Source organism: Trachemys scripta, chromosome 17 (genome assembly GCF_013100865.1).
Source record: "Trachemys scripta elegans isolate TJP31775 chromosome 17, CAS_Tse_1.0, whole genome shotgun sequence".
NCBI classification, from domain to species: Eukaryota; Metazoa; Chordata; order Testudines; family Emydidae; genus Trachemys; species Trachemys scripta.
Window position 1 is genome coordinate 1,339,636 of NC_048314.1, and position 23,840 is coordinate 1,363,475.

A 23,840-nucleotide genomic window follows, 5' to 3' on the forward strand; every position below is an offset into this window, starting at 1 on the left:
CTCTGGGCATCTTCCTCTCTCTGAAGGGCTGCCCCCCCCCGACTTTGCGGAGTTTTGCTGGGTTTAGCTGGGGCTGCAAGAGGCACCAGTTCAAAGCCCAGATGCTCAGTGTGACAGTGCATGACTCCTCCCGGGGGCTGAGCCTGCAGGTGTTGGTCTCCAGGCCATGCTGTCCTTAGAGCTAGGGGCCAAACTGGGTTGGGGCTGTTGGTACATGGGTGAGAGTCCGTGGGAAAGGCAGGGCACTGCAGGAGTGATTCAGCTGGTGGCACTCCTCCCCCAGTGCCCCAGCCTGGCACTACGGGCTGCCATCTTTTGGAGGAGAAATCAAAGCAAGGTCTCATCCATGTATAACTATCTCCCATCCGGTGGGACTTTTGCAGGAGTCAGGGAATTAACCTGGCCACTTTCAGCTGGGTTATTGCATCCTGCCCCCCTGAATTTTCCTGCAGCTGCAATTGGCTCTGGTATTAGCAGGAGCGTTGTATTAGCAGGAGCGTTGTATTAGCAGGAGTGTTGTAAGCAAGACACAAGAAGTAATTCTTCCGCTCTACTCCACACTGATTAGGCCTCAGCTGGAGTATTGTGTCCGGTTCTGGGCGCCACATTTCAGGAAAGATGTGGACAAACTGGAGAAAGTCCAGGGAAGAGCAACAAAAATGATTAAAGGTCTAGAAAACATGAGCTATGAGGGAAGATTGAAAAAAAACTGGGTTTGTTTAGTCTGGAAAAGAGAAGTCTGAGAGGGGCCATGATAACAGTTTTCAAGTACATAAAAGGTTGTTACAAAGAGGAGGGAGAAAAATTGTTCTTCTTAACCTCTGATGATAGGACAAGCAGCAATGGGCTTAAATTGCAGCAAGGGCAGTTTAGGTTGGACATTAGGAAAAACTTCCTAACTGTCAGGGTGATTAAGCACTGGAATAAATGGCCTGGGGGGGTTGTGGAATCTCCAACATTGGAGATTTTTAAGAGCAGTTAGACAGATATCTGTCAGGGATGGTCTAGATCGGGGGTCTCAACCTTTTTCTTTCTGAGGCCCTCCCCCAACATGCTATAAAAACCTCCACGGGCCCCCCTGTGCCACAACAACTCGTTTTCTGCATATCCAGTCGATGAAAAGCCAGGGCTGGCATTACGGGGTAGCCAGCAGGACAATTGCCTGGGGCCCCACGCCACAGGGGCCCCCACAAAGCTAAGCTGCTCAGGCTTCGGGTTCAGCCCTGGGCCCCAGTGAGTCTAACGCTGGCCTTGCTCTCTGCTTATTTTGGCGGCCCCCCTGAAACCTGCTCGTGGCCCCCCAGTGGGCCCCGGACCCCTGGTTGAGAACCACTGGTGTAGATAATACTTAGTCCTGCCATGAGTGCAGGGGACTGGACTCAATGACCTCTCAAGGTCCCTTCCAGTCCTATGATTCTTCACTTCCTGTCCTAAATTGTTACCCTGGAGGGGCTGCATTCAGTGTTGGCTGAAGGGATCCCTGTATTATATAGTCAGCAGTGCTTGTTCTGTGCTTTGGGGTCTCTGGATGGAAGGCACTACCATTGCCGTGTGTTAGATTGCGCTGATGCCCGGCGTGTGCCGGGCACCTTCCAAACCCAGAGGGTGATGCAGCCCCTGCCCCGAGGAGCGTGCAGGCTGCGACAGAGAGGTCAGCTGCAGGAACTGCATCCACACTCACGCGGGTCTTGTATTAACAGGCATCAGCGCGGCTTTCGTTCTTCAGAAGCTGATAAACAAGAAGCTGCCCTACCCCCTGCAGTGGAACGTGCTGCTGTCTGTAGGTCAGTACTCAATGCACGCTGGGCCTCTCGGTCAGCCCCCGGCCCCCAGAGGTTCCATCAACGGGGCAGGCATGCAGCGTCTGCCCTTCATGGTTACACTCGTAGCAGTCCAAGGTCCTGGGGTTTGCCTGTAGTTCACGAGAGCCGGGAACAGGACTCACAGCTCTGTCTTACCAGAGGAGGATCCTCCCTCGCTCCCACCTGTCTATTTCTCTGTGATTTATTGAAACCCCTGCTTCCCTTTAAAGTGCTCAGACTGGCTCAGGCCACCTGCGCTCACTCCCCCGCCCCAGTGAGTGTGTTTGCAGTGGCACCTGTGGACTTCCAGGGGCTCGCTCCCGATTCACATGGGTGAAAGTGAGATCAGAATCCGAGTGACGAGCAAAAGGCGGCTCAGAAACTGCCAGCCCTTTTCATGCAGCCCCAGCTGTTCTTCACAGAGAGCAGGACCCCACCTTCTGGGAAGCCGCTGCTTCCAGAGGGACTTGGAAACACCCCTGCCTGTTGGTGCTTTCAGTTGCAGGTTCAGTCGCCAGCTACGCAGTGACCAGGGTAAAGACCCGGAAGTGTTCCAACCTCTGGATCTACCTGGAGACAGGACAGTCCCCGCAGGGAGTAGCCAAAGGTGAGAGGCATTCAGTGCCCAGGCAGCAGTCACCTGCTGTACTTGGGGCTCCGTGTGGCTGGTTTCACTTGGGCTGCATCTCCATTTCTGAAGGGTCCAATAGCGTCCTGCGCTTTGTCATTTAACCAGACCGGGGTGGCAACAATCGCTATACAAATCCCACACACCTACAGAGCCCAGGCTGGAATTCCAGGCCTTCCGCTCTTGTGCTCAAGGAGAATCCCGTTAATTCCTAGTGTCGCTCCCGAAGTTCCACAGGAGCTGTGCAAAGGGTTCTTAGTCCCCAGAGAAGGATGGGGGATGGGATGGAACGGGCTGAGAGCCTCCCTACAATAGCGTCCTGGGGTCATGCTGGTCTCTGATCACCTTGTAAGGGAGCACAGGGAAACACACCCAAAAGCAGGTGAGTGCGGGTGTCTCTGCTGGGATCCCGGGAGCCTGGTGTGCCGTCTCACTGAGTTATACCAGGTGGCGGGGTGTGTGTGTTTTTATCAGTGTTCCTGGCCGGTCTGAGTTCTGAAAAGTTTTCTCTCATCTGTTGCAGAAAATCTCCACAGTCCAGATCCCACAGAGAGTGCAGAAACGAGGGTGAGAGGAAACAAATATGGAGACAACATGGAATAGCTGCGGGAGCCTGGAGCTCTGTCCCGACTCCTTTACCAATGTACCACGTGACCAGGGCGAGAGCCACATTGCAACACCTGGGGAGCGAGGAACGTCCCCTCCACTGCCCATTCATGAGGCTTGGGGAACTGCAGGGAAGGATTTAGGGTGGGGTGGACGTGGGGTGTGCAAAGCCCCCAGACGGACTTTGTGTGAGCAGCAAAGGTTGGAAAAGTAATAAAAATATATAGCTAAAAATGGACATTTTGGACAAAGTGAAGTTTAGGGGTGGTCGGGGTCACTTACAGAGAATGTGAAATCATTGGGGGGGCTACTGCGGGGGAAAGGCCCAGGGAGGGGGTGTCCCCCAGAGTGGTCTGGAGGATCCCAGTCACGCTGCTGGGCCCGTCCCTGCCCTGGGGGTCTGTTCTGCCCTCAGTGCTCACATGGAACGTCCAGGAGCATCGATAGCCCGTACGCTCACTAGCGGGAGAGAGGACACCCCCATGTTGACTGCTGCACTAGCGGGAGTTCTGTGTCGGGGCCATCTGACCCCCGCCCTGAGCCCTGCATCGCTATTACACAAGAACTACGTGAAGAGAACATTCAGGTTGCAAAGTCAAGTGCTCAGAAGTTCAGAAAAGCCCGAACTAAGGTTGTCTGTGTAAATGAATTAATAATTCCATCTTCAGAGCAGGGTCTGAATAGCGTGCAGAGAATAGGCCTAGGGCCACTGGACAATGAGAACACCAGCTGTTCGTGACGTGAGCCCCGGCACTGACTGAGGCAGGGGTCCTGTGGAAAACGTAGCATGAGAGCAGGTAATTAAAGACTGTATCGTAACGCCTGTGCTGGGGTGTGGGGGGAATTAGGGTTGACCAGGCAACTCTAATTCCGTCCTGTCCTAACTTTGGCGTGTTTTGCAACCTTCGTAACGTTCTGTTAACTCCTGGCTTCTGTTCTTGTGTCCTCGCCAATGTTCTCATTATCCCAGGCTAGGTGCTTTACCATGGGGCTAGCCCATCCGATTATCGTTGACTTCCATTCCCCTGCCTCAGGGAAAGGACAGCCAATCCGAGACACCACCTGCGACCGGGCCAGCTCTCCTTCGCCCCCAGATTTCACACAGGGGAGGGCGTCTGGACGACAGGAAGCAGAAAGACCCTGCAGCTCTGGGTCCACACTGTTCCTTCCTCCCCCTGCCCTGAGGTGAATGTGTGGGTCTGCTCTCCCTCCCCTGCCTTCTAGACCCACCTGCTTTACCCAAGGGGTGAATGGCAAGGAACCTGGGCTGCTGGGCTCGCTTGGCTGCTCCTGCCCCTCGCTGGCTGTCGGCCCAACCTGATGGCTCCCTTTCTTGCCAACCCAGCCCAGGGAGGGGGAAAGAAGAAGGCCCGTGAGAGCACCGGGCCATTGGAAATACGGCACGGTAGCATTCATCTGCCGTGCGTACCAGAACCCCATCAGTGCATCTTAAACCTGCCATCCCCGTCCTGCGGCTGCCTCCCCGTGCCAAGCTCTGTCAGCCCCCTGCAGCCTGCACGTGCCGTTTCGATGCCTGCATGAGATGTGCAGGTGGACTCCAGGAACAAGGGCGGGTAGAGGGATATAGCAGCACCATGCCACACCAAGAGCCCGGTGTTAGAACAGGGGGCTCTAGAATTGAGCCCCTGGATTAGACAAGTAAAGGGACACTTAACCATGAGCTGCGTTCCCCAGTGCAGGCAGAGCGACACTTTACAAACCCCAGCCCGCACCTCTTGGGAGGAGTCTTATGCCTGGAGGGAATGTGGAGCATAGCCAGACCTTACCGAAGGGCTTCTTTGCAGGGAACACTGCACCGTGGAACTCAAAATGGCTCTCAAAACAATCTAGATAAAGTAGTGTCTACACAGTGGTTGGCGCAATCTCCGTTTTACAGCCCAAAAGCAACGGTAAGAGGCACATGCCCACCCCCAACATCCCCTTCCGTCCAGGCGTGGTGCTGTGGCCGTGCCCTGCCTTCATGTCCCGCTTTGGGCCGCCAGTAGGCTCAGGAGGAGTTTTATGCATTGAGCAGCGCCTCCTTCTGGGGGCCTGATTTATTAACAGAAATCCAAGAGCCCAGAGTTCCTAGCAGGGCAGCAGCGTCTATCAGTTCCTCATCCAGGCCCTTTACCTGCGAGGCAGTCCTGATCTGGATTCCTTCCCTGGAGCCAGGGCCTGCCAGCTAACAGCAGCTCACCTCCCAGCAGCACCCAGGCTGGGTCTCCTGCAGCTGGCAGCGAGATCTCTTCGCCCCATTCTTTTCCCTGGGAGCTCCTCTCTAACTGACCTTTGCTGGTAGTTTGTCAGGTCCAGGGGCTCATTAGCCAGTAAGCCACTTGGGCAGTTACTTACTGGTGGGCTGAGCAGGGCCCTGACTTCCCTTAAAGGGGCCAGCCACCCTGTGACAACCGTGCTGAAAGAACATGAAGGTTGCAGTCAAGCACTCAAAAAATTTGCAGAATACCAGAATTAAGGTTTCCCATGCAACCGTACATCTCTCCCTTGTGCTCGCACATTGTGCTAAAGGTGTTAATCACATGATCACATGCGGTTTTATCCCCACAGGACCCCAGCCTCATTCAGTGCACAGAATGGCTGATCTGCTGGAAAATAATCAGGATTGTGTAGAGGAGGAGGCTGGTGTCTGTGAGATCCCCGCTGCATTTGTTGCAGAGGCTGGAAGGTGTGTAGTGAATACGGCCAGGATCTGCAGGAAGACACAGGATGGGCTCTGCCCTGGAGCACTGGCTTCTAGCCAACCCTGTGCCACAGAGCTCCTGTGTGATGCTGGGCAAATCACTTAAACCAAAATGTTCTGAGATGGCTACTGTGTGGTACCCAATGGGAGACCGAGGGCGGGGGAGATTTTATTTGCAGAAGGGCTGAGTCCTTCCAGCTGCAACTGAAGTCAGGGGCAGCGATGCTTCGCCCATGTAAAGTTCTTTAATCTCGGTGTTAGTTCCCCAGGTGTAAAAGGAGGCTAACGCTTCCCTCCCCCCAAAGAGGGGTTGTAAAGCGAAATTAACCACGCTGTGTGAAGAGCTCTAGTACCACAAGGAGAGCAGCATAGACAGCCCTGAGGAAATGAACAATCCTGTGTACGGTGCAGGGTTTGACAGGCGTGCAGTAAATAACGCACGGGGCTACACAGTGACCACGGCGGATAAACAGCAATACTGACTAGCAACCCGTTCAGCCAGCGCCACCTGCCTGGGCCCTGAATGAGGCACAGCCCTGTGGACACAGACTAGGTGATCAGTTGATGAATGCGTAGGGCCGAAGGGCTAAAGAAAGGCTGCGCCGGCACCGTTGGTACAGCAGTTCTTGACTTCGCAAGCATAACAAATGTTTAACTGACTGGTTTGGATTGTAAGTCTCAGCGTTCAGCTTGTGGCTGTGTCTGAAGACCACAACCAGGTTGGCCCCGGCCTGCGAGGCCCTGTATTCCAGTGACTGGCGTTCCTTCCTCGGGATTCACGGCCTGTTCATTTCACCCCCTTTAGCGGCCTGATGGGCACTTGGTTCCTGCTTTATAACAACCTCTCTGGAGCCCACACAGACCCTTCGCCCCCATGTTCCTGGCTCCCTCAGGAAGAGGCCTCCAGCACCTTCCCTCAAAGGACTGGGGAGAGATGCAGAGCTCACGATTCCTCCCCCACTGGGTGTGGTCATAGTTTCCCCACTTCACCGCAGCCAGGGTCTGTCCTTCCCTCCTCAGGGCACTGAGGGGGCCAGTTCACAGCAGGGCTGTATCTGTGACTGCCCCACCAGGCCTTCCCACTGCATTTTGTGCCCATTATTTTTCACAAGGCTGCTCTCAGCTCCTCTCCGCTCCCTGGCACCATACTCACTGCTGTGCCGATGCCTCCTGCTCCAGCCAGGCTCTGCCGTCCTCCTACAGCCTCTGTTGATCACCTCTCTTATTCCCCCAGTCAGCAACACTCCAGCCCTAAGGTCTAGTGCACCTCAGTGGCAGGCCTCCTGGGTTCTGGTCCCAGCCCTGCCACTACTGTGTGTCTCGAGCTGGGATAAATCACTCACCCTGTCTGGGCCCTACTTTGTAACCCACTAGAGAGAAAAGAGAGCTCACTGCTGAATTGCTCCAAATTGATTTTATTGACGCAAATGAGAGTCAAATATCGTCTCCCCTTTCCAAACCTCTGGAGACTATGAACTGTTGTGTGCCCCAGGTGGAGAGGACCGAGGCCCCTGCAATAGCAGGAAACTGATTCAGGTGATTATGCCCACAGATTCCTTGCTGCACCCTGCAGAGGAAGGCAAAACACTACCCAGGTTCCTGCCAATCTGACCTGGTGGAAAATTCCTGCCTGACCCCAAATCTGGCCATTAATGTGACCCTGCACACGTGAGCAAGCAGCAGCAAGCCAAGTAGAGGAGTCACTGTACCACCACAGAGGAGTGGTTATCTCAGCTGTTCGTCGCCAATACCTGATGCTTCAGAGGAAGGCAAAAAATCCCCAGCATGCATCTGACCATTGTGCATGGGGAGGGCTGGGGGAGAAATTCCTTCCTGATCCCTGAAAGCAGCTGGTTGAAGACCTGAAGCATGAGATTGGGTTATAGTCATCATCTTAATCATAGAATATCAGGGTTGGGACCTCAGGAGGTCATCTAGTCCAACTCCCTGCTCAAAGTAGGGCCCATCCCCAGACAGATTTTTGCCCCAGATCCCTAAATGGCCCCTTCAAGGATTGAACTCACAACTCTAGGTTTAGCAGGCTAACGCTCAAACCACTGAACTATCCTGCCAAGGGGCAAGTGTTCTGAGCATGGCGAGGGCAATGCAGAGCTTCCTGTTCTCTCCATGGCCAAGAAGGGAGGGTCCCATGCCCAAGCCCCCCCCCGCCAGCGGGGGGCCCCTCTTGTTCTCACAAACCCCCCCCCCCCCCCCCCCGGAGCTGCAAAGCCCTTTGTACTCCCATGGCAAGGGCATCAGCCACCTCCATCCAATGCCCACTCTGTACCCCCTGGCTCACAGCTCCTTTCCCTGGCCCTGACGCACACGTCTGCCGTGGGCTCTCCAGCCATTTGGTACCTTTGTGATGAATCATCTGTAACCCATGAAGACAATTTGCCCATGTCCTCTTAAGTAACAGTTGAGCACTTACCTGCCCCTCGTTGGCTCAGTGGCGCTTTCCAGAAGGAAGAGGATCTCTTGACAACTTTCTGGTCGACACTTGTTTGAAGGCAGCCCGGGTTTTAAAAAAAACAAACCAGACACACAACGTAACATTTCCATCTTGTTTTAATAAAGGTTTCATGAGCAAAAGGGTGGTAGAGGGCTTATTCCTTCACCCTCCCACTTCCCTGGTCCTTCTCGCGTGAACAGAGAGTGACAATACCCAAAGTCCAAAGGTGCAAACAATTTGATGTTTATCAGGGTGAACTTCCAGCAAACTTAAATCCAAGTTTCTTTGTCCTTATTTTCAAATCCCAATTTACTTCCTATTTGCTCCTAATTGATATAGTAATATTCTTAGCGATACGTGAGGATGTGACCGCACGCTTCCCAGCCTACGGCTGCCCCTGCTTCTTAGCCGAAGGCCTTAGCCTAAGAACAGGGCCTCAGACTGTCACAGCGAGAAAAGGCCCTTACACAGGCAGACAGTGATTTTGATTCTTTCTTTTATACCTCTATAACTAGCTAAGTGATAAACATATACCTACAGGCCTGAATATCTATATCCTAACAAAGGGAGGCGAACTGATGGAGTCAGGAAGGGGCAAGTAATCGCCCCACATTGGCTATCAGCCTCCCGTTCTCCACTTCTCTTTGCTCAGCCAGCCCCGCTGTGTGGGTTTGTGCCGCAGAAGGGGGCCGTCTTCAAAGGAGGAGTAAAAGCACCCACAGCGTCCCCCCTCCTTTATAAAAGTAATCTACAGGAGTGAGCTGGACCAAGACTAAAACCCGCCAAGGAACACAGCCAGGCTGTCTGAGGAGCAGAGTCAAAGCTGGCCCTGTTCGTTAGGGGACAGTCATTGACGGGGACTCGCCATCCCAACGGCTGGCCAGAGCCCCTGAGGAAAATGAACAGGTTTGTTAAAAAACACTCACTGTCCGTAAAAACAGGGTGTCCCTAGCAGGTATCCCATCGGGTCTGAACGGCACATTGGAAAAATCCACCCCGGGGTTTCAAGTAAAGAACTCTCTTGTCCTGAAGCTACGCCCAGAACAACGGCTGTCCAGTTGTCAAATCATAAGCGAGCTGCCTCCCTTCGTCTCACTGGATTGCTGAAAGGTGACAGCTAATGAGCTCACCATTGGACAGCGCCATCTCCTCACCGGAAATGGGGCTGCGCCGGCGTGAGCCACAGAAGGACTCAAAATCAGCCAGTGACTGAAAAGGTCTGAGGCAGAAAACTTGTTTCAGGAGTTTGCTGTAAAGTTGATTGAACTGGCCCTGGGCTGCCCAGCAGAATAAAGCTATTTGAGAGCAAGCACCCACCTTTAGAGCAACCAAGGCCTAAATGCATCCTGGGATGTGGGTACCAAAAGGTGACGACTTCTTGGGCAAAAGATACAGAAGCGGAAAGTGAATTTTCGTAAAGCAGCAGGTGTCATTGTTTTAATGTGCATGTAAACTAAAGCACCAGAGGAACTCGCAGGAATCCTGGCATTGGGCTGCAGTTTATCTCATTTTTTGTTACATCTATTCGGGAATATTGGGAGAAACTTGAAATAACATTAAACGGTTTCACGCAGGGAGTGAGGTTCAGTGTGTGGTCTGAGCGTTCAGTATTCATAGATTTAGGGAGGAGATGGTTAGCTCTGGGTTATAAGTAGCCGGGAAGGCCATTTTGATTTAAATTGATTTTTGGTAACTAGGTGTCTAAACTTCTAACCAATAATAGCAGAATTATTGCTGGGTGTATTGGAATATATCTTTCATTGTTGCTTAAATTGATTGGCATCTAACTGGACTGGCATCCCCACCATCTTAGTACTGAAATCACCTGCTTAGTGAACAGACTGAGGATATACATTTCTTAGTAGGATTATAGTTTGTGATAAATTCACCACTGTGTGATTATATTTAGTGTAAGTTCTTTCTCTGCTGTGAGCGGCCCTTTTCATCCTGATAAATTTCAAGACGGTGACATTCTCTTCAAATTTTCAAATATTGACCTGGATTTTCTCAGCAGCAATTTCCTCTTTTCTTTTCCAATTCTCTTTTTGATTGATAAAATAGATACCTTTCCAAAGAAGTCCCAGCTCTGGGCTTTGGCTGAGAACCCCCGACGGAGGTGACACTGTCAGCTGAGCTCCCCAAAGGCACAACTATCGCATAGGCTGCCTGTTGTCCCTACCAGGAGTGCAGTCACACCAGTCCCCGCAGTTCTGCTGCAAGCCCGGAGCTTTGCCTCAGGGAACGTTTGGAAGAGCTCAGTGTTCTACTGTCTCCACCCCACTACAGGTGTCTCGGGGTAGCTGCCCTTTAACAAAGTTTATTTCCGCTTTCACCTAAAATCCTCCCCTGGGTTTACATTGTTACGTTGTTTTGTGAGCATTAAAACACACAAATCCCTATTTGATCTTATCTGGAACTAAAGACAGACCCTCCCTGTCCCCAGGCTGATTAGGCTGGGGGTAGAAGGTTTGGGTCTCAACATGCCCTGGCCCGGTGTGTCTTAGCGGGCAGCTCAGAGGTGGTTTCAGGTCTCAGTGCTGTGCGAGGGAGCCCTGAGCATTTTCTCCATCACGCCAGGGGGCTGGTTTACGATGCTCCCTAAGGTACCCAGGACCCCCCCTGTTCAATTACACACCTACTCAGGCTCCACCCCCACCCTTCATCTTGAAACTTCCCCCTGGGCAGGAAGGATTGGCTAGGAGCAGCGCCACTTGTAAACAAACAAAAGAGGCAAGGCAGAGTTGTGGTGCTAAGAGTGGAAGCCCCCCAGATTGTCAGAGCCTGTCGTGGGCAGCACTGCTCCGCAGAGATGGAGGGGCTTCCCGGGAGAGAGACAAATACCACTGAGATCAATGGCCAAACTCCCAGAGACTTCCTGAAGGCTGTGATTTGGCCCTTGCTCAGGGAAGATAGTGCAGGTCCATGGATAACACCCAGGACCCCAAGTCACAAAATCCCTGGAAGTGACAGGACAGGGCTCCAGGCAGGGGGGCTGGAGGGAACAGCCTTCCACAGACGCTTAGGTAAGTAACCCTCTCCACCCTGAACCCCACCCCCTTGGATGTGAGCATAAAAACCTCCCTTCCTTTGCACTGAGCCAGTCGCCTGCTGGCTGCTGCTGTCCGTTTACTATGTGTCTGGTCTCCGTCTGGTGGCAGGCAAAGGAGGATGCCCCGGATCTGGCTGTCCAGGCTCTGATGCTGCTCCAGGGTGCACCAAAGGAGATGCACTAGGAAACCATTGACATTTGCTCCTCATGCAGCTCCCTGGGTGTCAGTTCTCCTCTTCTGTCCGCTTCTCCAGCTTCCAATCAGGGAGGAAAGAAAGGCAACAGGACTGGTTTCCCTCTGGGCTACAAACAGGCAGCGGGGAGGGACAGGGCCTCCAGGAAACGCTCACATCTGAAGTATGTTGGATGCTGGGCCGCCTGCCAGGATCAGTGGAGCTCACGTCAGCTCCAGGGAGCCACGTCGCTCGGCCTCTCCTGCCCCCGTCCTACATGGTGCGGTGCTGCTTGCCAGACCGGAGCAGGCAGAACGCTGTCCCCAGTGCCATCAGGATTACCGCCACGAAGAGGACGACGAGGACGACCCAGGAGCTGTAGTTCGCGCCCTTTTGGAAGCCCACTTCCTCAGCCGGGATCATGTTGGTGAGGTTCAGCATGTAGCCCAGGGCCCAGCCGATGGAAGTGTCCCCAGCCTGTGAAAACACCAAGACAAAGCAGCTCAGAGTCTTGTTAGTAACGATGCCTCATGAGGGTACGTCTACACTGCAGTCAGACACCTGCGGTGGGCCCCTGCCAGCTGACTCGGGGTAAGGGGCTCGGGCCAAGGGGTTGTTTCATTGAGGTGTAGACGTTCCGGCCTGAGCTCTGGGACCTTCCCACCTCGCTCCAGCCTGAGCCCAAACATCTACACCGCAGTTAGCGTCTTAGCCAGGGATCTGTGAGCCAGCTGGCACAGGCCAGCCGCGGGTGTCTAACTGCAGTGTGGACGTACCCTCAGAGGCTAGGAGTAGTAGCTGCAGTAGCAAAGGGAATCTCCCATTACCTTGTCTGTTCCCCCCGCTTCTACCGTGACCCTCTCCTGGTCTCTCTCATCATCATCATCATCATCAATTCTTAGCCCTCGCTCATCCTGAGATCTCAAAAGGCTTCACAACGGTGGGCAAAGACCAGCTGCGTTGTCAAGGTGGGGCAACAGGAGGCCCAGAGGAGCTGTGACTCCCAGCAAGCCAGTGAGATGACTAGAACCCAGGCGCCCCCGTCCTTTGCTCCATTCCCAGGACCCTGCTACCTTGAGGCAACAGAACGCAGCAGTTCTGGAGCCCAGTGCACAGCCCTGCACTCGGCTACTACCATCCTGGCAGTGCCTGAGGACTAACGGGAATGCGTGGAACAGAGCCGCTGGTGCTGCTCCTGGGCGGGGCTCCTCCTTGCGCCCTGCTCCCCATGCAGTGCTGCTGGTTTTCTTCGCCCCTGCGGTCTGTTTACAGAGGAACTGGACTCAACCAGATCCTGATCTTTTTTACACCAGCGTAAATCCAGTGTAACTCCACTGATCTTAGCAGAGCCACTCCTGATTTGCACCAGAGTAACTGAGATCGGAATCTGGGCCGAGTTTACATCCTCCATAGTCAGGAGTTATTTTCTCCCTGGGAAAGGGCCGCGTGAAGTTCAGCCCGATGTGGCCTGTTCCCCCCAAGGCTAAGGAGGTGTTTAAGAAGGTATGAATGGCCAGACTGGGTCAGACCATGGTCCATGTAGCCCAGTGTCCTGTCTCCAACAGTGGCCAGTCACCGAGCTTCAGGGGGAGTGTACAGAACAGAGCAGTTCTTGAGAAATCCACCCCTGTCACCTAGCTCCAGCTTCTGGCAGTCAGAGGTTAGGGTCACCCTAAGCATGGGGCTATATCCCTGACCATCCTGGATAACAGCCATTGATAGGCCTATCCTCCGTGAACTTATCTAGTTCTTTTTGGAACCCAGTTATACTTTTGGCCATCACAACATTTCCTGGCAGTGAGTTCCACAAGTTAACTGTGTGTCGTGTGATAAAGTCCTTCCTCTTGTTTGTATTAAACCTGCTGCCTGTTAATTTCATCTGGCGACCCCTGGTTTTTGTATTGTGGGAAAGGGTAAATAATACTTCTCTATTCATTTTCTCCTCACCATTCATGATTTTAAAGATCTCTATCATATCCCGCCTTAGTCGTCTCTTTTCAAAAATGAACAGCCCTAATCCTTTTAATCTCTCCTCAGACGGAAGCTGTTCCACACCCCTGATTATCTTTGCTGCTCTTCTCTGAACCTTTTCCAATTCTCCTATGTCCTTTTTGAGATGGGGCGATCAGAACCGCACACAGTATTCATGGATTTATAAGGTGGCGTGGTGATATTTACGGTCTTATTTTCTATCTCTTTCCTAACAACCACGAACATTCCATCAGCCTTTCTGCTGCTGCGCACTGAACGGAAGTTTTCCGAGAACCATCCACAATGGCCCATTGGCCATTTCTCCTCCTCTGAGGCATCTTCTCGAGCTCACAGAGTGAGCAAAACCAAAAACCAAAAGCAACCGTCTGACCTGGGCACCCGTCAGGATCCCTGTCCCTGCGAAAAGCCTTTAGTCGAGTTCATTTCCTGCCGGGATCCTGGCAAAACCCATCAGACTAGGGCGTCCCCATGTCCTATGTTGGCAAACAATGACAGACACGGACAGATGTTGCATGGCAGGACCCCATCTGGGCCGAATACCAACCTTTTTCTGGAAGGCGATGTTGGGGAAAGAGCTCTGATCGAAGCGATAGCCCTTGATGATCAGCAGATAAACAAAGTTGGCAACCGCACAGTAATCTGGCAACCACTTCTCCTGCTCTGGGGCTTTTAGCCGCAGCTGGGCACCATGGGCAGGGAAGAAAGAGAGGACAGAAAGAAAAGAGATGAGTCCTCCCTGCTCTGGCCCATCAGAATCCGGTTATAGACCCTTCGCAGGGAGGGGGACGGGGAGGCGCAGGGAAGCTGCAATTACACCCTTCTCCCACCAGGGGGTGCTGCAGCCTTAGGGCAGCGGGCTCATGGGCAGGAGCAGACAGCCCGGGAGTGGGAGGGGGCAGAGGCTGCTCTCCTCACAGCACCCTATCCATGGGGCCAGGTGAGGAGGCACAGGCAGGGCCGGTGCTACCATTAAGGCGAACTAGGCGGTTGCCTAGGGTGCCAAGATTTGGGGGCGCCAAAAAGCGGTGCCCCCAATTTCCCCCCTGCGGCAGCTCCCCACCCCCCCGGCCCGGGGAGCCACGCGGCAGCTCCCCACCCCACCTCACCTCTGCTCCGCCTCCTCCCCGAGTATGCCGCCCCCGCTCTAATTCTCCTCCCCTCCCAGGCTTGCGGCGCCAAACAGCTGATTGGCGCCGCAAGCCTGGGAGGCAGGAGAAGTGGAGCAGCAACGGTGTGCTTGGGGAGGGGGTGTAGCAGAGGTGAGCTGGGGTGGGGAGCTGCCGCACGTCTCCGTGGGCCGGGGGGGTGGGGAGCTGCCGGGGGAGGGGGTTCCTCAGGGTGGGTGCGGGGAGCTGCCGCGGGGGGGCGCCTCAGGGCAGGGGGGGGCTACCATGGGGGGGGCGCCTAGGGGGGGGGGGGGGGGGGGCTGCCGAGGGGCGGGGGGGGGCGCAAGGTGGGTGCGAAACTTCCTTGCACCGGCTCTGGGCACAGGATATGTGGGGTGGGGCGGACGGACAGAGCGAGGCACACAGAGTGCTGGGGGGGGGGTCACACAGATGGGTTCAAAAGGGCTACTCGGGGGGACAGACTGGGGCAGGGACACAGGAGCTAGTGGGTGACAATATTGAGCCAGGGGCTGCATGGGCTTGGGGGTGCAGGGTCACATGGGGACTAGGGCTGCCAACTCTAATCACACAAACCCAAACACCATTGTCCCGCCCCCTGCCCCACCTCTTCCCCACAGCCATGCCCCTGCCCCGCCTCTTCTCTGATGCCCCACCCCCCCCACTCCCTCCTCTCCCTCCCTCCATCACTCACTCTCCCCCACCCTCACTCACTTTCACCGGGCTGGGGCAGGGGGTTGGAGTGCGGGAGTGGGTTCAGGCTCTGGGTTTGGGGTATGGGGCCAAGGGGTTCAGAGTGTGGGAGGGGGCTCCAGGCTGACCCTGGGGGAAGGGGTTGGGGTGCAGAAGGAGGTGTGGGCTCTGGGAGGGAGTTTGGGTGCAGGNTCTCGAAAGCAACCAGCACATCTGTCTAGCAGCGGCTCCTAGGTGGTGGGGCCAGGGGTCTTCGTGCACTGCCCCAGCCCACAGGCACCACCCCTGCAGCTTCCATTGGCTGCAGTTCCCTGGCCAATGAGAGCTGCGGAGTCAGCGCTCGAGGGAGCCTGCCTTCACCCTGCTGCACTGCCGGACTTTTAGCATCTAAAATCTCCCAGTTTGGTATCAGTCGCCTCCGGGAGACAGGCCTGATTCCAGGAGACTCCTGGCAAAACTGGGAGGGTTGGCTACCCTAGTGGGGACAGGCGGTAGTGGGGGTGCAGGGACACATGGGGATGGGAGGAGTGGGGGAGGCTGAGTGTGGGTGCAGGGTCACATGGGGACATGAGGGGCGTGGGGGTGCATGGACACAAAGGGATGGGAGGAGTGGAGGGGTCTGAGTGGGAGTGAAAGGACACATGGGCTCCTCCCCCATCTGACCTTGGGCTGCCAGGTGAGGAGGAGGCACTGAGCCAGCCTGGCCACAGTGCGGCAGGGGGAGGAGGCGGAGCAGCGCAATCTGGAACCGCTGCCTCTCTGCTCAGCCATCAGCCAGCTGCCCGCGTCCACCCATGCCCATGTGGTTCTGCTGCTGCTCCCTGGCCCACCACTTCAGGTGAACCCCAACAGGCAGGGGATGGAGCTGGCCACCGGGGACCCAGTCTGTGGTGGGCCACACATTGAGCCACGGTGGGCACCAAGCTGGGATCTGGGGGGCGGGCAGGGGGGAGAGGGAGAGAGAGATGGAAGGGACTTGCCCCCAGAGGAATTCTGAGATCTGTCCCGTATTTTCGAAATTCCCACTATTGCAGTAGGGCTGCCAACATCGTGACATCCCAGCCCAGTCCTGGCAGCCATTAGACTAGCCCTCTGCTGCCAGGGCACTCACCTCGGGCCATTCGGCACTGCAGATGGCGTCAGCAGCAGTGTTAAGGTCAGCTGGCGAGGCCACACGTCTCTTCATCACTGTCTGGATAAAATCCACCGTGTAGAAAAAGGCAGAGAAGGCCTGATGCCGGGGAGAGAGGAGGTGAGAAAGCAGAAACTCACTAGCACAGCCCTCAATTTCCCTGCTAGGACACAAAGGCAGGGCTTGTTGAGTCAATGTGGGAGCCGAGTTTGGGGTATATTCATCTCACCCCCAGGAGGCAGCGCTCTTGCTGCTAACCATTGCGCTGAGCATACCAAGGCCCCATTCCCATTCTAGCAGCCTCCTTGCATCTAGAGCCTAATTCTCCAGCTGCAGGATAGAAGGGAATCCCATAGAATTCAGTAGGAGACTCGGGCTCCAGGGCTCTGGGCTGCCCCATGCACAATACGCTGGAGCCGGCACTAAACGTCAGAGGCTGCTGGTTGCCCACTAGACCTGGAACCTCGGGACACTTACAATGAAGTTTCCCGAAAGGCCGGGCTGGAAAACCCCGTCGAAGGAGCAGCGGGTGAAGCTGCAGCTGGTGAAGCTGAAGAGACTGTCCACGTGCAGGAGGCACTGGGCTGTGTCCCCGGATCCGCTCATGTTGATGGTACGTTGAGGATCGTAGCTGTCAGGCTTCTCAGCTGCCGTGCAGGGAGAGTCGTAGACCTCTTGGAGTTTCAAGTTCCTTTGGTAGCCTTTGGGCCAGCAGGGGTTGGACACGCTTGTTTTGTAGCCGTCAGCCTGTTGAGGAAGGAAAAGGCACCACACAAGCCTGTCTTAGTCTGCAGCTACCACAGCCATGAGGCGGTCTAGGCCAGGCAGTGCAGTGTAGCGGGTGGAGTCAAGGACTGGCATTCAGAAACACCGCCCCTCAGATCTGCCCCAGACCCATCGTCCGTCATTGTGAACCAATCATGTCCCTGCGTGCCTCAGTTTCCCCATCTGTAAAACACGGGGATCCCCCCTCACAGGGGCTGCAAGGTTTCAGTAGCGCCGGTGCTCTGACACGATAGTGTCCAACCCTATGTGTCCACTGCTGTCTCCCCAGGCAGGGAGGTGGCAGCTCAGCCCAGGAAGATGAGTAGCTCGTAACTGGCACAGCCTGTGCTGGCAACAAAGAGCAGCGGGGAGGAGACCTGGCTTTCCTGAGGGGTCCGTTCAAAAGCACCAAAGGAGTTTAACTAACGTGTGTGATGTGAAATGTGCGCCAGGCTCTGCATCAGCACCAATTGCATGGGGGAGGCTGCAGAGCACGTTTGAAATTCCCAGGTTCAAACCCCATGAAGGGAGCTCAGCCTCCATCCTCGGGAGGGCGATAACAGAGCCGCGGGCATTTCCTAGCGCTCGGGGAGGTGGAGCTCCTCCAGCGATGGGAAAAGCCCTTCTGGTCGCTGTCGTGTGCGTCTGCACTAGGGTGCCCGACCTATGCTGCTGCAGCACCCGTAGAGTGCACCCAGCTGAGCCCGCCCTGCTCTGTCGGGAATTCTGGGCCCCTTAGCATGGGTTGTAACAGGCTGGGCTCACCCCGGTGCCCTTGACTCCCCGCTAACGAGCTGCCGTTCACTACAGCTGCTTCAGGTTGGGGACACGTGGGGATCAGGGGGGAGAAGAGCAGAACGTGCTCCAGAGTGGGGCAACCACCCTCCCTGCTCTTTCCAAAGCACCTGGTGACCTGAACCTGGAGCCCTGTGTGTAGCAGCCTGGCTGGGAACGTGATGCGGGGGGCTGGTGGTTGAGGAGGGAGGGGGATGAATGCTGGGAGCTCGGCCCTGCAGGCCATCGAGGAGAGCCCGCTGGGGCAGAGCCAGGCCTCCGTACCTTCATGACCTTGGAGAGCACCCTCCTGAGGATCTGGTCCCTGCCGTAACACAGGAAGCTGTGGGTGTACACCTTGTAAGTCTGCCCGTAGAGCCGCAGCATCACTCCGTTCTGGGGGTCCTCAATCGGGTCCTGGGTTTCAAAGGTGATCTGGGTAGAGGCTCCCCCCAAGTCCATGGCCCCCAACGTGGGTTTCTTTGGCCGGAACCATTGCCCGATCCAGCCGTACTGTGGGGAGGGGGAACAGAAGCAAAGTCAGAGAGATGGTTAATTGCGAGACACCCCCAGCCTTGGCTTAGTCCATGCAGAACGCCCGTCCGCTCTTGGCTGCCGTCAGAACAACATGCCAGGACTAGAGTAGCACAACGATCCACGCGGGGCCCGATCCTGCACCCGCTGGCAGCGCTCCCGCCAGTGCTTCCAGCAGCAAACCAGCAGGGCACAGTCTAGCGAGGTGCGAGCTCTGTCCACTCTCACTGACCTCTCTTGTGGGGAGGGGTCTCAGCACCCTGCCGCGATGGGGCGTAATAGCTTGCTTTGGACACAAGAACCCCAAGAGGTCATTCTGCCTAAGGCTGGGGCTAAACAACGGGATTGGCAAGGCATTCGGCGAGTCCCGTGTAGCTGCCTACGTGTCACTGCAGGACACTCAGTCGCGCACGTTCGGCTCCCGTTGAAGGCTGCAGGAGCTGCATGCATGCAGCCGAAGGACAGTTTGATCCCAGCAGGTTCCTACCCTCTACCTACACTGCACCTCCATGGCTGAGCCTACAGCGCGTGCTGGGTACTCCCCCTGCTCCCTAACTGCAACTCCAGAATGGACGGAGCAGTCTCCGGGCACGAAGCTGACCCCAGTTTTCCTTGCTGAACTGGCGAGGGAGCCCTCTGCCTTTCTACCCAGGTCAAGATGGCCGCTGCATGAACAGATCCACCATGGGCTTTGTTAAAAGCAGCCTCCAGATTCCCTTGGGCGCTGGAGAGAATCAGTCGCAGCTGGGGACTGAATGAGACCAATGCTGGGAAGGTGGAAGGAAAACACAGCTTTGCAAAAGGGCCTGTACCCGACTGAGATGAATGAGGCCCATCAACAGGGAGTAACAGACACCCCCGCACCTACACACCGGCCTTGTAAGAGCCATGCGCATGGCAGTTACTGCAAGAACCCTGCACCCCAGGGAACGGCTGAATCCCAGCTGGCCTGCTATTAAACTAAGCACAGGTGGGCGAAGAGCCAAGAACAATGCTGCAGGTTTCAGATCTGCATGTCAATTCAAGAGACAAACCACCACCAAAGAACAGAAAAAACCCTCTGATTCCTTTCCCCGGTCTCCTGCCCTGACTGGCCGTCTCACTCGGTCTCGGTTTTCCCTTCCATCCAGCCCCCTCGTGTTCACTGCTAGGATCAGGTCCCACTGTTCTCCTCGAGGCTGCCTGGAGACCTGGGCTCTTTGCTACTTCTATACAGCAAACCCAGGCCATAGCTAGGTTTTTAGCCAGTTGCCCATGACCGCGGTATCTGACCGACACGTAGAGCCATTCAGCTCGCTTGGGTGTCTGAACAACAGCTGCCGTTGGCCAGTAACATTAATAACACCTGGCACTCTGAGAGGCTTCTAACACGCAGCTCTGCTCATGCTCTATGGAAAAGTGGCAGCATTAAAAAGGCTCCAGACTGCGAGCATGTGTCAGACCCTCTGCTTGAGACCACCTCAAAGGCTTGTGCTGTTGACAGGGCTTTGGCGTTCCCACCTCAGTGCAGTGAATGCGGGAGCAGGGGGTACGTTCACATCTCTGGCCCAGTGGTCTCCACAAAGCAGAAGTCTCTCAGCAGCACCCTGCCTATACAAGGGACGAGGTAGTTGCTTTTAAAGCAGAAAACCTAGGCCCTAGGTGATGAGGCAGCCATGGAGAAATGGGCTGTTTCTCTTCCCCGCTATGCCAGCTACCTGTGTGGGGTAGACAGGCTTGCAGGCCAATGATGGGGGGAGCCCATGTCGGGATGGCCATTGGAAAGTACCGTCCTAGGAAGCCAATCCTGCTGGACATACCTTGATGAAGTTCTCCAGGAGATAGTTAGCGGTGACCCAGCCAAACACCCCCTCGTCTTCACCCGACAGAATTTTTGCCCCCCCCGAAAGTCAAAGGGGTACGACTTCAGCGTCGAGGTCACTGCGCTGAGGACTCTGTCTGAGGCCTCGGCGTCAGTGAGGCTACGGGAGACACAAAGCAATGCTTCAATGCGAGAGAAAAGAGGCAAATGTCTGCACCCCGGGGATCAAACCGTGAGCCACTCCCCAAAGCACCCAGCACAGTCAGGGCCGTGGAACGCGGGGCAAAGGGAGACAGCTCTGCCACCTCCCTCCCTCAGAGGGCAATGAAAGGCAATGGTTATTCTAACGCCTCGCACAGCTATGGCATACGAGGGACCGAGTAGGGCTGCTACTAATGCCAATGAGCGTCAGATAGGAAGGGAACTAAGTAAGCATCCTTTCAGCAATCCAGGAGAAAGGCTGCCCGAGCCCCCTCCGACAGTGAAACTGGCCACTGCACGGGGCTTAGGTGGGACTTAAGTATCAGACCTGTAGCTGTCACTCTGCATCAGGCTGAACTAGTCACAGAACTGGAGGGTCTCTATGTTTCTACACAGGACCCAAGCCACAAAATCTCAGTTCAGTTTCTTCTCCCCAGTCCAGCACAGAAGGCTGAGTGAGACCCTCAGCTGGACTATTGCTTGCGGTGGTCGTCAGTAGCCAGCAGTCCCTCCTGCCCACATCACAGACAGGCACCAGCCGGGGTCTTGTCATTGCTGGCAGGCGTTCTACATCTACCTCCACTGTTGCTGCCTGGGCAGTGCCCTTGCTGCGTTCGAGAAGGGTGGGGGGAAGCATTGACTCATAAGCCTGCATTGGCCAGAGAAGGTTCATTCCTTCTTTCCTGTGAGCCAGGCTTAGCTGGGCTTCTTGCTTGGGTGGGGACATGTGGTTCCCCAATCAGTGCAGGTCTAATGCAGGATATTTATCCTGCCTTGGACAAGGTGACCCAGGGCCCAGGTAGGGCTGGGGAACTCATGAGGAAGAGGAGCACTTGCTACTCCACCCAGCTTCCCCTTACAGGAAAGGAGAGGTGGAGGACTTTGGGCTGCTCTGGCCTATTCTCCACACCAGCCTTCCCAGCCAATAGAGCAACAGATCTAACCCCTCCGGGGTTCATTTGCAATAACGTAGAACGTGCACTTTGTAGGATTTTATGGAGGCGAAAACCCAGGGACATATTTGGATCAAAACATTTTTATAGGGGTGATAAACCCTCCTGCACCAGGGCAGGTCCAACCTGTAACTTCCCGGGTCAGGAAGAAACTTCTCCTATGGGCCAGTTATTCCATTAATGTCCACTGGGGGGCTCCCTGCCCCTTCTCAGGAAGCTGAGGGGCTTGGGTGGTTGGAGACAAGGCGCTGAGCCAGATGGACCCTGGGTGACAATTCACATGTTCCCGTGCTCAGCCGTGCCTCTGCGGGCAACAGGGCACAGGTGGAAGAGTTTAACCCAAGACCATCCCCTTTAAAGACCACAGCCCTGGCCTGGCTCTGGCCCTGGCCCTGGCAAGAGGGAGGGGGTTTGACAGCAGGCGACAGCAAAAGCTCACTTCAGCAGCCTCATGCCAGCGGTGGCCCCCAGGTAGAGGGGGGTGAGTGGATGCCTTTCCTTGGGGACGTCGCTCACAGCCTGGTCGAGACACTGCTTGAGGCTCTTGCCGGCGGCCGGGGGGTTCTCTGCGTAGCTGGAGATCCCACCACCTGCGGGCGACATGAAAACGAGCGTCGGTCTCTGGCCGCTCGGTCCAGGGGCTGAGGAACCGGGGAGCCGTTCTGAGCACCAGCAAATGTCGGGCGTGGAAGGGAGTGCGGGGTTGGAGAGCGACTGTGGCTGTAATCGGCCAGCTGCTCCAGAGGCACGCCCCACAAGGAACCCTCCACCCGCACGACAGCTCTGACCCAAACCCTCCTGTAGGGATGGTGTGGGGGAGCAAGAGGCATCCCCCAGGGTGGGGAGCCCACCGTGGGCCTTATGCGAACACAGCGTGGGTGGTCTTGGCTTGTGTACGCCAGCCAATCCCATTTGTTCTGTGTTTCTTAAGTAGGGGCAGCCAGGGAGTGGGGGGGGGGGGGTTGTGCCCTCTTCCCACGCCTGTGCCAGCTCCTTTTAGGGAGGGGACCATGGGGCTTTCCTCACTGTAGGGCAGCTCCGTTCTCTCCAGGCCGGTCAAAGGGCCGGCATGGTGGAGCCTTGGCTGGGTTTTTGCGGCTGTACACACACAGCTGAGAATGTGGGAAGGGAAAACACACCAGGCTTGTGGGTGACTTGGCACAGTCCTCTACTTGAATCAGGTTATTCTGTGCCCATCGTGTCACGCCCAGGCACACATAACAAGGGCTGGGATTATCCATTCCAATGTCCAAACAATATAACCAAATCCGCTCTCCACCCAACACAAAATCCTCCGCCAGCTGAAAGCCAGGCTGAACCAGTGGGTCTTCCGAAAAGAAACCCCGACGCGGGCAGATGGCAAGGGGAGCCGCCCTCCCTCTCGTTCCCAGGAGTTCAACCCTAGGCCAGGCAGTCAGAGCTCACTGGCTTGTCCCACATGGCATGACAGGATTCAGCCCCATGCTAGCAATGACGATGCTTAAAGGTGGCCATCACCCCGAGGATTCTGGGAGAGCGGAGCCATAGGATGAAATGCATCATATACAGCAGCATCCCTCCTACAGCTCCACCTATGTGGTAAGCAGAGAGGCAGCACCTGGAGCAATGCCCCCTGGGACATTCACAAGGGGAGCTGATGGGAGGGACCCATCCTTTGCCAAACACAGCTGAAAAGCCTGAAGTAGACAGAGCTACAGCAGCATGTTTGTAATGACACGACCCTGGGGGGGTTGTTGACAGCTGGGGAAATTGAACCTGGGACCTCAGAATCTAAAACCATGACCTTCTACTGCCAGAGCTAAGAGACCCAGCTCTGCAACCCACCCCGCAGCAGGCTCGTGAATCTCTGTATGTGGCCCTGTCATTGGAGGGGACAGAGTGCCATGCTGTATCAAAGATTCCTCCGTCAGGAGTGCTCAGCCCACACCCTAGATCCTCACTCTCCAGAACGCCGCTCTCATCCCCCTTATGTCCAGGTGGGATAACAAATCAAATAGTTCCATAACAGCACATCTAGTACAATTCTGGGCCAGTTCTCTCCTGCCTTGCACCTTGTGTGGTCATTTGTGGCTGTCATTTTTGATCTGTTACCACTCTGCACTGTTATAAGCAATGGCACAAGGTAGTGGCCAAGTAAACTCTGCATCCAATTTGCTGGTGGCCCAAGTGGTGTAACCCCATTGAAATCAATGGAGCCCACATCTACTAAATCCAGAATTTGACCTTATATAGGTAGAAATGAAAACCCTGGCAGGACACAGACACTTCAGTAAAACAGACTCAGTCCCACTCCCTGGGGGTGTCGAGTTATTCCACCAGCTCTAATTCTTCATCACGATAACTTCCTAATTGCAGAAAACCGAACACCCTTGCCCCGCCCCTGCCCCGAGGCCCCGCCCTCTGCTCCCTCCATCCCCCCTCCCTCCATGGCTCGCTCTCCTCTATCTGCTCAATTGCTCT

The 23,840-nt window shown here is 55.4% G+C and overlaps 2 protein-coding genes and 1 pseudogene across 2 annotated transcripts in view; 1 reads left to right on the plus strand and 2 right to left on the minus strand.

Moving 5' to 3' along the window:
• TMEM141 (transmembrane protein 141) overlaps positions 1 to 3,271 on the plus strand; it is a 4,387-nt gene extending 1,116 nt beyond the window's left edge. Inside the window, exons 3-5 of the mRNA XM_034751993.1 lie at positions 1,701 to 1,784; positions 2,302 to 2,409; positions 2,954 to 3,271. Of these exons, the coding sequence (XP_034607884.1) occupies positions 1,701 to 1,784; positions 2,302 to 2,409; positions 2,954 to 3,033 (272 nt within the window). The 3' untranslated portion in view covers positions 3,034 to 3,271. The remainder of the gene's footprint in view (positions 1 to 1,700; positions 1,785 to 2,301; positions 2,410 to 2,953) is intronic.
• Positions 1 to 23,840, minus strand: part of LOC117867167 — a 658,956-nt pseudogene that overhangs the window by 476,827 nt on the left and 158,289 nt on the right.
• Positions 8,412 to 23,840, minus strand: part of ENTPD2 (ectonucleoside triphosphate diphosphohydrolase 2) — a 45,409-nt gene continuing 29,980 nt past the window's right edge. Inside the window, 8 exon segments of the mRNA XM_034751985.1 lie at positions 8,412 to 11,888; positions 13,948 to 14,082; positions 16,332 to 16,451; positions 16,830 to 17,099; positions 18,177 to 18,404; positions 20,225 to 20,305; positions 20,308 to 20,386; positions 21,820 to 21,970. Of these exon segments, the coding sequence (XP_034607876.1) occupies positions 11,685 to 11,888; positions 13,948 to 14,082; positions 16,332 to 16,451; positions 16,830 to 17,099; positions 18,177 to 18,404; positions 20,225 to 20,305; positions 20,308 to 20,386; positions 21,820 to 21,970 (1,268 nt within the window). The 3' untranslated portion in view covers positions 8,412 to 11,684.